This window comes from Aythya ferina, assembly GCF_964211825.1.
Source record: "Aythya ferina genome assembly, chromosome: 1".
In the NCBI taxonomy this organism is placed as follows: domain Eukaryota; kingdom Metazoa; phylum Chordata; class Aves; order Anseriformes; family Anatidae; genus Aythya; species Aythya ferina.
This window is the reverse complement of record NC_140296.1, coordinates 15,084,833-15,098,461: the sequence shown is the minus strand read 5'-3', so window position 1 is coordinate 15,098,461 and position 13,629 is coordinate 15,084,833. Positions and strand designations below refer to the sequence as shown.

At 40.6% G+C, this 13,629-nt stretch overlaps 1 protein-coding gene across 1 annotated transcript in view; it reads left to right on the top strand.

Annotated features, from left to right (window-relative positions):
- The window catches only part of LOC311429856 (uncharacterized protein), a 49,315-nt gene extending 40,556 nt beyond the window's left edge, over nt 1–8,759 (top strand). The window contains exons 12-21 of the mRNA XM_084506098.1: nt 2,132–2,251; nt 2,389–2,633; nt 3,103–3,251; nt 3,363–3,494; nt 4,360–4,521; nt 5,061–5,271; nt 6,415–6,548; nt 7,096–7,255; nt 8,129–8,232; nt 8,424–8,759. Of these exons, the coding sequence (XP_084362224.1) occupies nt 2,132–2,251; nt 2,389–2,633; nt 3,103–3,251; nt 3,363–3,494; nt 4,360–4,521; nt 5,061–5,271; nt 6,415–6,548; nt 7,096–7,255; nt 8,129–8,232; nt 8,424–8,533 (1,527 nt within the window). The 3' untranslated portion in view covers nt 8,534–8,759. The remainder of the gene's footprint in view (nt 1–2,131; nt 2,252–2,388; nt 2,634–3,102; nt 3,252–3,362; nt 3,495–4,359; nt 4,522–5,060; nt 5,272–6,414; nt 6,549–7,095; nt 7,256–8,128; nt 8,233–8,423) is intronic.
- The last annotated feature ends 4,870 nt before the right edge of the window (nt 8,760–13,629 follow it).

Genomic DNA, 13,629 nt, shown 5'->3' with positions numbered 1-13,629 from the left:
TCCCTGCACTCACCTGCCACTCTATAAACGTCAGCTTGAGCATGGAGACAACAGCTACAGAGGATCTGTAACAAATCTATCAGCAGACGTACAAAAGTCAGTGAGAAGCTGTAGTCTCCTAAACAATAAAAAGCGCTTGCTAAAATGTTTGCCAAGTTATTTTTCATCTCGTTGCTCTGACTGCTTCATCCCAGATCCCCTGGACACAACAAGCAGGGTGTTGACAAAACATGCAGCTGAAAGCAAAGAGGTTAACTTCCATATGCTAACTGCTGATGCTAGGTGCAAAGAGATACAAACACAGTATTTAAAATTCAGCTTCACATCTGAATTCCTTCACAGAAATACAGACACTGTATGCTACAAACGCAATTTGGGCTGCGCCCCATGACTGAGACATCTTTTACCTTTCTGCTGCCAAAAGGAGAGGCCCCAGCATCTTAGCATCACACCTGGCTGCCTCCCTGCATCCCCATTCCCATGTGCACCATCCCACCCCTCCTCCTTTTTTGAGCTTTTTTGCTCTTTTCATGCCACAGAGAGCCAGTGCAGTTTGTTAACTCCAGAAGAAAACATCCAGGGATTGTTTTTCTGGGATACTTTTCTGTAAATGCAGCCCTTTGATTCAGTTTCCTGAGGGTACACTTGATATTGGAGGGCATGGGGAATGAGCAGGAATGCTGGCCACGCTGCAAGGGGCAGGAGCACCCTTTAAGAGCAGTGGTGAGCTATTGGCAGAGCTGTCCACATCCCACTGCAGTCTTAGACACAAACATCGGTGCCACCTGACTCAGCAGTTCGGGGACCTGGGCTGTGACCCAGGTCAGGCATGCAGTGTGACTTTCTCCAGTTGGGCAGTGCAGCTCCAGTTGCCTTTGGAAGGAGGCCATGTCCTTTCCCCAGGCCACCTCGCAGACTGCCTAGCTCAGCTGCTGTGGTGCCAGGGTTGTTTTTTGAAGCTTCCAATAAATTTGCTTTCACTGGCAAAGTGGTTTCTTTTCCTTCTTTTTCTCATGTCCAAAAACAAGTAGACTATTTTTAGCTTGTATTTTTTTTTCCTTTTGTACTCAGATTTTGGACACAAAGTCAACACAGGAGATTTCTGCTTCAAAAAATGGATGTCTCAGAAATGACCAGCAAGAAAGACGGATCTGTGTGATGGTTGTTCTGCAGCATCTGCACAAAGTGTAATGCACCACATTCAGAAAAGGATTTGGGAACTAAAAGTAGGACTTCTGGCAAATTGGAGAACTAGGAATCTACAAGCAAAAACCTTATCATCTTCCATCCAATTTGGGGGATGTATTAGAAAGGTTCTCTGAAACCCCCCTACCAGGTAGTCTCTAGGGCAATATCCACCATATCTTTTTTTAGCTGTGAAAATGCCCTTGGCTGATATAGACCATGGTGTACAATCTGGGCTTCTCTACTGAAACCCTTGCACGGTGGTGTGTGGATTGCCTGGGATGACTATGGGAGAACAAGGGGACATGGCAACAAGGGGACATGGCCACAAGTCTGTAATTACATGGGCCAGGCAGCAGTATAGCTGTAGCTGTGCTGAGATGCTAGGGCTGTTCAAGAGGAGAAATAAATGGATCATTTTTATAATCAGTTATATCACTAACATTTTCAGGAAAAGATGGGCTAAAGGAAGGGGATCATCCCTGACATACTGAGGTCCTGCACAGGTGCCACACTGAGAAAAGTGAGGCCAGTTTCTGGAAGTCTCTGTTCATGTGCTATAATGAATTACAGACTGTTGTCTCTCACAAAGAGCTAGGTCCCCTTAGCACCTCTGAAAAATTAGGTGATTTTTTCTCGGTGACCAATTATAAAGTTAGATACTCACAAGTTTGAAATATTATTGGGTTTTGGGAGCCAAGGGATAAAAGAATAATGTCCAGCAATATGATTGCAAAATCAGGGGTTTTCGGGGAAGGTAAACGGTCATGTGTTAGCCTGCTTCTAAAACTAAATCTGTTTTCCGTGTTTCTGTGGGAAATCAGAGGATGTTATTAACTGAGTCATGCAGCTGTTGACTTTAGCAAGCAGGCAACTGATATAAATAGAGAAACACTAGTGAGCCTTGGACAGAAGTGATTGAGAGGTCTTCTATAAGGGCTCATAGGACAGAGAGGCAAAGATGAAAATGAAGATCCTTGCTTTCCTCGGGTTACTGCATATTGCATGTTCTTATGCTTTCCCTGTGGCTCCAGAAAAGGAAAAAGAAGATATGCAATTTGCTCAGGTAAAGCCTATAGACAAAATACAGAGAACAATTTATTGAGAAAATTAATAAAGTGATGAGGAATATTTTACTAACAATGCTCTCCTGTTGAAAAGAAATATTTATGCTCTAAATTGTTGCTTTTCCTTCCCTATCAGAAATATCTGGAAAACTTTTATGATTTTAAAGAAGAGAAACACTCTCTCTTTAAATCAAAGAACCCCAATCATATGGCTGACAAAATCCGAGAAATGCAGTCATTCTTTGGGCTGGAGGTGACTGGGGAGCTGAATCGTAAGACAATGGACATGATGAAGCAGCCCAGATGTGGGATACCAGACGTTCGTTCATACAGCACCTTCCCACGGAACCCTAGGTGGAAGAAAGAAGATATAACATATCGGTAATGCATACTAAAGCATGTTTCTCTGTACACCACTGGGAAGCTTTGTGGCTGCCAGGCAGAAGTGATGCCAGCAGGTTCTTTACTATTTGCTCCTGTATTTATCCTCACAAAAGCCCCATTCAGGGTGACAGGGCCAAGAATGTGGTGAGCATTTAGATCTTTTGCTTTAGGTTTCCAAACAGTGATAAAAGAGACCAGAACAGTAATCTACATCAGTTTGTTAAAAGCATATTAAATAACAGAATCAGTGGATAAGAGGGTTACAACTGAGAATATCTATGTTAGGATTTCTGAAAGAGATGATACCTTCAAAAACTTCCTCTATTATGTAAGCAGATAAAGAGAAAATAAACAACCAGACCTATAAATAATAACAACCAGTGATTAAAACATTTGACCTCCATACTATAATCACTAGCCACTTGTGATCTGCTTTATTTTTAATTCCTTTCGTCTTGTTTTACAGGATTTTGAACTACACTCCAGACATGCTGCAAGCTGATGTGGACGAAGCAATTGCAAAAGCCTTCGATCTCTGGAGCAGTGTAACCCCTTTGAGATTCACCAGGATCTACAGTGGTGATGCAGATATAATGATCTCTTTTGCTGCTGGATGTAAGGAGACCTCCTGTCCTAGGAATAAGTATTTGTTACTTTTTCCTACAGAGCCGATGAAAAGCATCTTTTGTTTTTTTTTTCCTTTTTTTTTTTTTTTTTCCTTTTTAGTTCATGGTGACTTCTATTCCTTTGATGGTCCAGGAGGAACTCTGGCTCATGCCTACCCCCCCAGCAATGGGATAGGAGGAGATGCTCATTTTGACGAAGATGAAAACTGGACCAAATTTACCACCTATAATGGTAAGTAACCTTAAAAATTGTTTTGTCTGTTTTTTATTAGACAGCATTTGTCTTGAAGACACTGTGAAGTCACAGACACCATGTCAGTAATTCCAGTATTTGCTGAGGTGTAAAGTGTCAGCATAATTTAGTACAATGATTCTGCATATTCTGATCTGGGCTGCAGTCATGATAGTCCCCTGAAGATAAGCTACAGGCTGCAACTGCAGCTTTAACAAAGCAAATTAATTTAGCATGAGCCAGAAATTGGGTAATCATGACATTGTAAGGCAGGGAATTTGGACCATCAAGTAATGACCCTAAAAGTTGTAATAGTGAGCTCTTGCCTCCACCCCCCCCCCCCCACACACACACTTTTTTTTAAACAAGATTATTTAAAATGATGGAAATCTTAATATTCTGCAAATGAAAAGAAAAAAGAAAAACAAAAAGGTCTTTAATTTGTTGATAGTATTGAGGTTTTCTGGTGTCTAGCAATGTCTGGGGTTATCAGAGCCTACATGATACTGGTCTTTCTGAAGTAGTTGTCAGATGTGTTCCATTTCATTTATGATATTTGAAATGTGACCAGATGATTAAAATGTCCTCATCTAATTTTCAGTCTACATTAATATTAAAGAATCTTTGATTCTTTGTTGGCAGGAAAATTTTTGCAGCATGAACAGTGTTCCCAGATTAGTTCCCCTGGAAACTCATTTCTTTTCCAGGGTGCCAGAGAACCTCATACCCCAGACATAGTTAAATTTTGCTGTGTTGTTAACACCATGAATGATATGTCATGAATGAGAAGATGAAAATTTGTATCTCACTGCCATGCAAGAATACTTGTTCAGTGCTTATTCTCTGTGCTGGAATTTTGTTTTAGGATACAACTTATTTCTTGTTGCTGCTCATGAATTGGGCCACTCACTGGGTCTTGGCCATTCCAATGTCTTTGGTGCCTTGATGTATCCTATATATATGGCCAAGGATACGAGAAACTTCAGACTTCCTCAGGATGATATTGATGGCATTCAGGCCCTCTATGGTAAGCAAGAAGTATCATTTTTATTGGACAATAGATAAGCATTTATAACAAATTTTATTCTGAAAAGTACTGATCTTAGTACTATAGAAAGGATGCTGAGATTTAATTTCCTGATATTATTTTGGGTAAATTGCGCAGTTTCTTTGTGGCTAAAAGTCAACAGCTGAAAAATGGAATCTGTGGGCTGTGTTCATGCCACTAAATCAAAAAGTCCAAGAGCTTTTCTCTAATGCTACTGGAGGAACAGCGTATAACTGTAGTATTAAACTATCTTACCTTCCACAAAAGGGCAAATATGCACAACTGCCATTAGGAAATTGTATTTGCTCTACATTAACTCCAGAGCACATACATTTTGAGAGAGCAACAGCATGTTGAGGCAAAACCATACGAGACTATTTTAACAGGTTAATATATTTAAGGCTAATATCTTTAACCTTAAAGAACCTATACATTTGGGTCAGTGGTGTACATCCTGAACTTCTGCAACATGAAACCCTAATTCATCTTCCAATTCCACATTTATCTGTTTCCCAAAGGACCCCCCAGGGAGTCTCCTGCACTGCCAACAGAAGTGCTTCCCCCACAAGAACCAACTGAAATGACACCTACAGAAGTACCAACAGAAATGTCACCCCGAGAAGAACCAACAGAAATGACACCCTCAAAAAGACCAGCAGACTGTGACCCTCATTTGGCTTTTGATGCTATCACTACTCTTCGTGGGGAAATATTGTTCTTCAAAGACAGGTAAGTGATTTCTTTTCTAACAACACCTTCTTCCGAGATTCACAAAGGCAAAACATAAAGTTCAGTTCAAGGAACTTATCTTCCCTTGGTTACAAAGGAAGATACTTATTTCTGAAAGTACTAAGGCAACTTTGCAGATTTGTACTAGCCCAGCAAGAGCTGAGTAAGAAGGTTTATTGACAGGTGAGTAAAATGTTTTAAGCCATCATCCATCATCACCCAGGTCTGTTACAATTGCACAAGACTGAATAATCCCAGCATCACTCCTCAGCCTGCAGCTGCTTCATATGCAACCACAGCCTTATCACGCCAACCCACATCTGGGTCATGGAGCTGTGGAAAGTGCTGTTGATGACTTTAGTGGTTTTCTGACCTAGGGGACCACACTGAGCCAGTGCCTAGTACAGCCTGTAGATAAGCCTTGGCATTAGAGGTGTCTTTTTGGGTATGTTCTGACACTGAGTGCTGTAACAAGGTGGTACACTACCACCTTGGAGAAAGAGGACAGCATGTCAGGCCCAGCATTTCACGCACTTCTTGCGTGGGCAATTGTGTTCCGATTGAACAAACTTCTTTTGATGAAGTGTGTCTGATTCCCCTCCGAAAGCATGTAATGAAGAATTGTAGCTTAAAAACATTTTAGGAAAGGGGAACAAGGAGCAATTCCTCCTTATTTTGGGTTTGGACATATTCTTCAAGAATGTCTAGTGAGTATTCGTAAGTAACTTGATTTTAAGAACAAAGCTGTGCCAGCCCATATGGAACATGGCGAAGACAAAGCTTCAATGGTCAGCACTACCACAGGCATCACACTTTGATGGGCAAGCCATCAAGGTATCAGTGGAGCAGTCCTCAGGGCAAGAGGCTCTAGGTGGTCCTGCTTGCACAAGGGTATTGGACAATGTGACCTCCAGAGGTGTCTTCCAACCTCAACCATTCTGTGACATCAATACAAGCAGAAGTAAGGGACAAATGTCTATGTGAGAGCAGGGCAAAGTATAGCACTGCATCCCAAAATGGGTGATGGCTTTGCCATACAGGACTGTCTTCAGTACCAGACGTGGGATTTTAAGTATATTTCTGTGCCACTGATCTCCTAGTGAAATTGGAACAATGAAACATTGCTGTTTTCATTTCTATCAGCTACGTCTGGCGTAAAAGTCCCTACTTCTCAGAGATAGAGCATGACACCATCTCCACATTCTGGCCATCGCTGGCAGCTGGCTTTGATGCTGCTTATGAGATTGACAAGAAGGATCGAGTGATTTTTTTTAAAGGTATTTCTCTTATATTTCCATCAGTCCTTTTCATGAATAAGTGAAGTAATGGTAGTACTGCTAGCTTGTCTATACCTGTGTATGTGACGGAATAATGGGAATAATATAATAACAACATATATTCTTAATATTTAAACCCATTTTCATTTTCAAAATGCTCTTAATGTCATTAGTTAATGCTGCTTCATGGCAGTCCTGCACAATATGATGTTACTCTTTTTAGTGATGTTACTCTTTTTAGTGAGAGATCAAAGCTGTGATAAAATTCATTGAATGCATTGCTATTCATATACATTTTAAAAGATGACACACACACCTAAAAACATGCTGAGTTTTAGCTATTGTGTTTTATAATACCATACTGAACATTAAAAATGGAAAATCCAATATCCAGTCTCTGAAATATTCAAAATTATGTGTGTCCTAAAAAGACGTTCTCAGCTGGACTTCTGTGCTACTTGGATGCACAGAAAACTCTGGGACTTTGATAAAAAGGAGGTCAGCTTCTTCGGGAATACTTAGTAATATTTTCTCTTTTTCTCAACAGACAACCAGTACTGGGCTGTCAGTGGCTACAATATAGAGGCAGGATTCCCCAAGCCTATTCAGAACCTAGGTTTTCCCAGAAGTGTCAGGAAAATAGATGCAGCTGTTCATGACCAAAATACCAAGAAGACCTATTTCTTTGTAGGCAACAAGTACTGGAGGTAAGGCCAGTTTCTCTCTTGTGTAGGAGAGAATCAAAATAGCTTTTAAAAAGTGAAGTTATATTAGAATTTATACAGTAAATTTGTGGCCTCTTGTCAGCCTTCTTAGCCAATATAAATCTGAAACTCAGAGGCAATTACTCAACTCTATTGTAGAAAAAAAAAAAAAGTTTGTAAAGAAAAAGATAAAGATATCCATTTGTTATTGCCAGTTTGTGATTAAGAGACACAAGCAAATGAGCTTTGTGTAATTATTGTAAAGCAGTATTACATGAAATTAGTAGAAGAAATAGTACAAAAAAAGTGTGAGTAGACTTTGTCATCATGTCATGCACTAAATCTGTAGTTGTTAAGGGTCAGCACTCTGAAAATTTTAAATGAAAAATCTATTAAGAAAGCTATGGAAAGAGATCAAAATATTGTTTTCTTAAAGAAACAGTTCTGCTAAACAGTATTATTAACCCTAATAATTGAATTGTAATAATATTATCTTGTAACAGTGTTAATACACCAGAACTTTACATTACACTCATGGAGTCACTTTTTAGGTTGAATACTGTCAAACTGAAATAATCAATTTGAATAACTATTTACTCTATGCTTAAGTTTATTACTCAGTAAGAACCCTGTCCAGCCCTATTATCAATCTCAGGGAACAGAGTTGAAATATTTAGTCTAATATTCTGAAAACAGCCTTGCATAGTCCAGTAAAGATGTGAATATTCACACAGGCAGGATTTATAGAGTTCACTGAGTTCTATATACAGCTCATAGTTACTGGGTTTTCAGTAGGCTTATTTAGTAAAATTTCCACCTGGTTTCAACATTGACATCACATGCTTGTTTCTTGTTTTCATTAATTTCTTTATTCAGTTTTGATGAAAATACTCAGTCAATGGAAAAGGGATATCCAAGAAAAATTGCAGCTGACTTCCAAGGAATTGGCCACACTGTTGATGCTGCCCTTCAGAAAAATGGTAAATACATTTAAACGTAATTAAGAACAAAATAGAAGACCATCAGCTAATATAAACAAAAAGTATATGCTTCAAATATATGTGTTGAAATGATTTTTTTTTTTAATTATCAAGGAAAATACCAGGTATAGGTCAATATGTATGCTGAACTTAAATATTAATTTGCCATTGTTGTGTCCATCTAATTCTAGGGCATTTCTACTTTTTCCATGGATCAAACCAGTATGAGCTTGATGTCAAGACCAAGAAACTTGTCCGTGTAATGAAGAGCAATAGCTGGTTTGATTGCAAGAAGTATTAAATGATGGTGCAGGGCTACATTTGCCCCAGAAACGTTTTTTCGTGTTCCTATAGACAACATCATTCAGCTGTTACTGTGCATCTGATTCTAAAATGACGGCCTTTGAAAAACCTAATTTAAAATATTAATAATGTAAAACTTAATGTACAGGTTTAATTTATTTTTTCCGACTATTTATTAATCAAATTGTTTTTGAGTAATAAAAGTATTTTGCTGGAGAATAGCATCATTTGTGTATTTTGGTTCAATCCTGTGGTGTCAAGGCACAAGGCAGTATTGAATGCAAGCCTCAATAAACCCAGGACCCCTGCAGTGTTTTTAGTAGTGCTGTGCCTGTAGCAGGGAAGTTAAAGAGAATCAGAGGCAGTTGAGCAGTCTAGAGTGGCAATGAAAAAAAGACCTGAGAGAGAGAAGGGGAAAGAAAGACACTAAGGGAAGTTGTGGGAAAAAAAGTAGAAACAGATCCTACAGAAGGAGATCCTATATAGTAGCACTGGAAAGGTTTATGGTAGCTGTGACCTCACCTGCCTTGACCCCATGGCATTGGGAAAGAGGATGTATCCCTGTTGGTAAAAGGGGAACATGGCAATGTCCTGAGGGGACACATGTTTTGATTCCTCTGTGAGGTGGTTTTGGTGGGCAGAGTTAGGAGGTTGGTATGGCAGGACAAGAGCAACTGGAGGGGAGTCAGTTTGGGGATAGAGACAGCATGCAGGCCAAATGAGATGCAATGGAAGTACAGTCACAGGGTAATCACCAGGGAGTCAGGAGATCACCCACACTGAACTGTGAACGTGTCATGGGAATGACATCAGGGCTGACTGTCCAACTCACAATGCTAGACAGGAACCACTGACAAGAACCACTTCCCACAGCAAACAAGTCAAAGTGATAAGAAAAAAACAGGATTTTCATGTAACCACTGGCGATGACTCCTCTAGAGGAAGAGTGGCAAGACACAAACAAAAGCACACACACTTCCTCTGTCCATCATGTTTGGGTTGCAGTGTGAACCTCCTCATAGTCTCCCCTACTACTTGGCCCATCGTGTCATGACATGTGCTCCCTTGGCAAAGCCATGCCACTAACCCACATGAACACGTACTGTGATCCCTTTGCAGTGTATGTACATGCAAAGCAGTGAAAAGCCAGACTGTGACTTTACTCACTTCTCCTCAGTCAGCAGAAAGACTCATGACCCTCCCTCCACTAGTCCAAACTAGTGAGGTGTTGGGCTGTTCAATCCACCAGCCAGAAGCCAGCACAGAGCTATGACATTGTCCCTTCTTGTCCCAAGTCTATGTGGAGTAAAAAGCCTTCAGATCAACCTGATTTCTCTGCACCACTAACTGAGGGTTGTGAAAATCCGGCTTGCTGAGGAAAGGCATCAAATATTCAGAGCCCAGCTTGGTGAAGCATTGAGCTCTCTCAATTGACTGTTGTTGAGGATCTGAAAACTTGGGGCATAACAATATCACCTGAAATTCAGGGCCAGGTTTCTGAAAATATCTTGAACTGCAGCAAGATGCTCAGCACTGCCTTTGTGTGAGGGATTCCCCTGCTCCTGAGATCACCACGCCTAAGGCTGATCCTCACTGTTCCAGGCCTTGCTGGCGCCAAGTGCACAGCCTGATTCACACCTGGCTGGACTTGAGGCTGTGAAGCTGGGGAAATGGCTGCATCCCCACAGCTCCTGAGCTGGGCTGGCACCCCACAAGTCAGCCTGGAGTGTAGGCCGCGGAGAAATGACCCAACTGCACTTGCTCTGTAGGCATACACGTGGTTGGGCACCAGGCTCACTTGTGGTGCACCAGCCTGGCTGGGAGCTTTGGGAGGATCTAGAGTCTTAAAGACAACACTTAGGGCACCAGTACAGTAGCTGGGGAGCAGCCATGATAGGTGCCTTGCTTAAATATAGCTCTAAGCTCTGCTGTTTCCAAACAGACATGTTGCTGCGGAGAAATATCTCAGTGACTAATATACCCCTTGGGCTGTAAGAAAGCTTGGCTGATGTCCATCTGCTCCTTGAAAGGATTTGATCCCATCTCCTATAACACTGCTCTGATGTGATTTTATGAGGAAGCTGACTCCTCTTAACTGTTCCTCTTTCTCTAGTAAAATCAGAAAAGGCAGTGAGAAGGGATGGGAACGACTGATGAAGTCTTCCAGTTCCCACTGTTCAAAACCTCTTGTCTGACATGTTCTGTTCATTGTGTAAGAATTGTGGGTTGCTAGGTGAGCTTTGCTAAAATGGGACCTTGCCCTAAACCAAGGCAGGAGAGAAACTAAGCTGTGAATCTCAGACTGGTTTAGAAGTCCTGTAGGGACCGAGCGGCTCAGCATTACCTCAAAGGCTGTGGTGTACCAGGCTGAAGTCATGGGCTGAGAAGTTGGTGAGCTCACCTGGCAGAAATCCAGGCAGGGAAGAAACATGGTAAAGCTAGTGTTGCCTCAACATCTCCCAGTATCTTTCTCAACAGTTTTTGCTGTGTACACAGCCTATACTGAAGGAACTTAGTCCAAGGACAAAAGATGCCTTCAGGGTGAGGCAGGGCACTTGTGAATGCTCCTTATACATTAAGAGTAGAGTTAAATCCCTTTGATTTTAAAAGTGCCTACACGCTTTTATATCCGAACTAGATACCTGCTTCTATGTCAAGGCTACCTGTGGAAATCAGGCCTTTAGGTCCTGTTTGTTTGCTGAGTGGTGGAAGTGTTGCAAGAGGAATCGAAAAGAACATCTCAGCAATGGAGAGGCTGAACATTGATGATGTTAATGATGTTAATAATGACTCACCATTGCCATTATAATAAATATATAATATAATATAATATAATATAATATAATATGTAGTTTAAAACTTATTTATTTAACACAAGACTGGTCCTTTTTCTTAGTTATCACCTCAGTAAGACAGCTACCTGAAATTAAAACGCCGTCTCCCACTTCCAGGTGTTAATCAGCTTAAACTGCTAGTATGTGAAAAAAGAATGTTATTTACTTGGCTGTGAAGGGTAATCCAGAAAGTTTCCTGTGTTTTGGTCTGATCTGGACCATAAATGCAAGACAACATGGCATGGTTTTTACCCTGACAGAGGGACTGCTGAGTATTATTAACTGTGGATTTTCCATCTGTATTTCCATTTTGTTAAAGTCTTAAATTTTGGCAAATAAAGAATCTTATTTTGGTCTGGGAAAAGCAAGGAAATTCCTGGAAATGATATAATAATAAGTAATTCAGATTGTTTTAGAAACAGGAGTTCTGGATCTGCCTATCCACACTTGGTGAGCAAGTGAAAATTTCTTGTTGCTATGATTTCATTATAACTCATAAATGGTTGCTGGAATTAAAGGTCTCCTGGATACCAGTGGGTGAAATTTGCCCATAGACATAATTTTAAGAACTGATTCCCTAAGAATATGGACTTCCCCTGAAGTCTGAGGCTGGGTCTGCAAAAATATATATATAAAAACACCACTTCTCAAATTCATCACTGCACATCTGTTCCAGACACACTCTACTCTCTTGCACTTCAAAACACATTAAAAAACTTCTTAATGGCTTAAATGACAGTTTTATAAGGTCTTTACAGAATTTTAGCTGTGTTAGTTTGTAACAATGTGTGCTGACACAAAAATATCACAACAGGTGGCAAAAACAATCTAGGGAATGCCTACTCTCCTGGCACTTCAGCTGTATATACCAGACACTTGTAAATGCTACAGCAAAGCAGTGGACTCCCGACAAAATGTAAAGCTGTTCATTCACAAGCACTCAGTCTACGGTTGGAAAACTGATTTAATCACAGTAGGTGTAGTGTCATATGTTGCTTTTGGGGAAGGGAAAAAATTATGTCACACAGAAATCTTTGGAGATGTTATGAGAAGGATCTTCCCATGGCAGAACTGCATTTCCTCTTCCTGGCCAGATTTTCAAGACTGTTGTTTTAGCTGTGGAGGAGATGTCTAATATATGTCTAAATATATGTCTAATGCTGTTCTATGTGTCTGGGATTTAAGATCTTCCCTGTCAGGTTTTCCATACAAAGCAAGTCTCCACTCACAGAGACAGACAGCACTGCTACCAGTATGGAGAAAATGAAGATGAATTAAGCTGCAAGGAGGCACTGGATACTCAGCACTGGAGAGGCAGGGTAACCTGTGTGCAAGCTGACCAGCACAAGAGGAGCCCTGCTGGTGAATCAGCATTACTGTGATAGAGACAGATGACTGTAATATAAAAAACAAGTTGGTCCCACACTCACTTTATGATATTTTTGGGGCTGCACAGTGTTTGAGGCAAAGCCAGGCAGAAGACACTGAGTTAAGCACTGCTCAGCAGTAGCACTGGCAGAGGCTGGTCAGAACCATCCAAGGCAGAAGACTGACTCTGGAAGAGGGAAAGATAAGGGCAATCTTAAGAGATTATCCAGGCTCTTTTAAGGGTCAAAAGGAAGAGAACATAACAATTTTCACACTCACTTCTTTAAGCCAGAACACGAGATTGTCATTACATCTTGTACTACTTCTTGATGAAGTCTTGTCAAAAGACAGCTTCAGAGGAGATTGTTGAGGAATGTTGTTCATAAAACATATTCTTGGTGGTCACAAGATGTCTGAGGAGGTGACTGATCTCTTGAGGGCAATAGAGAACAGTGAGAAAAGTGAGTATTTGAGAAAGCTGCTCATGAGAAAACTGTATAAATTCCATCAATACCCTGCTTGATTGTTTCTGTCTTCTCTAATGGCCCTTCCATTAGAAAGAAAGATGAGTGAGAAAAATGTATCAAATCCTACAGGTTGGAAAGTTACTTCTTTCTTCTAAACCCATGGAGACACTGTACACACATAGACACATTGAACACTTGGTTAAAAATTGCGCTTTGTATGGGAAGAGAGAAAAGTTGGAAAGCTACAGTGAAATAGCTAGAAGCTATTTCTACAAGTGATATTGTGGGTGTGTTAACAGCATAGGAGAACACTGCACAGAAGTTACAGATTCATCTCACCCACTCAATGTGAGACACCTAACAGAACTACATAAGCACAGCCATTATTAAAAGCTCCTTGTATGAGCTCCTTAAGTGGTTCTCTT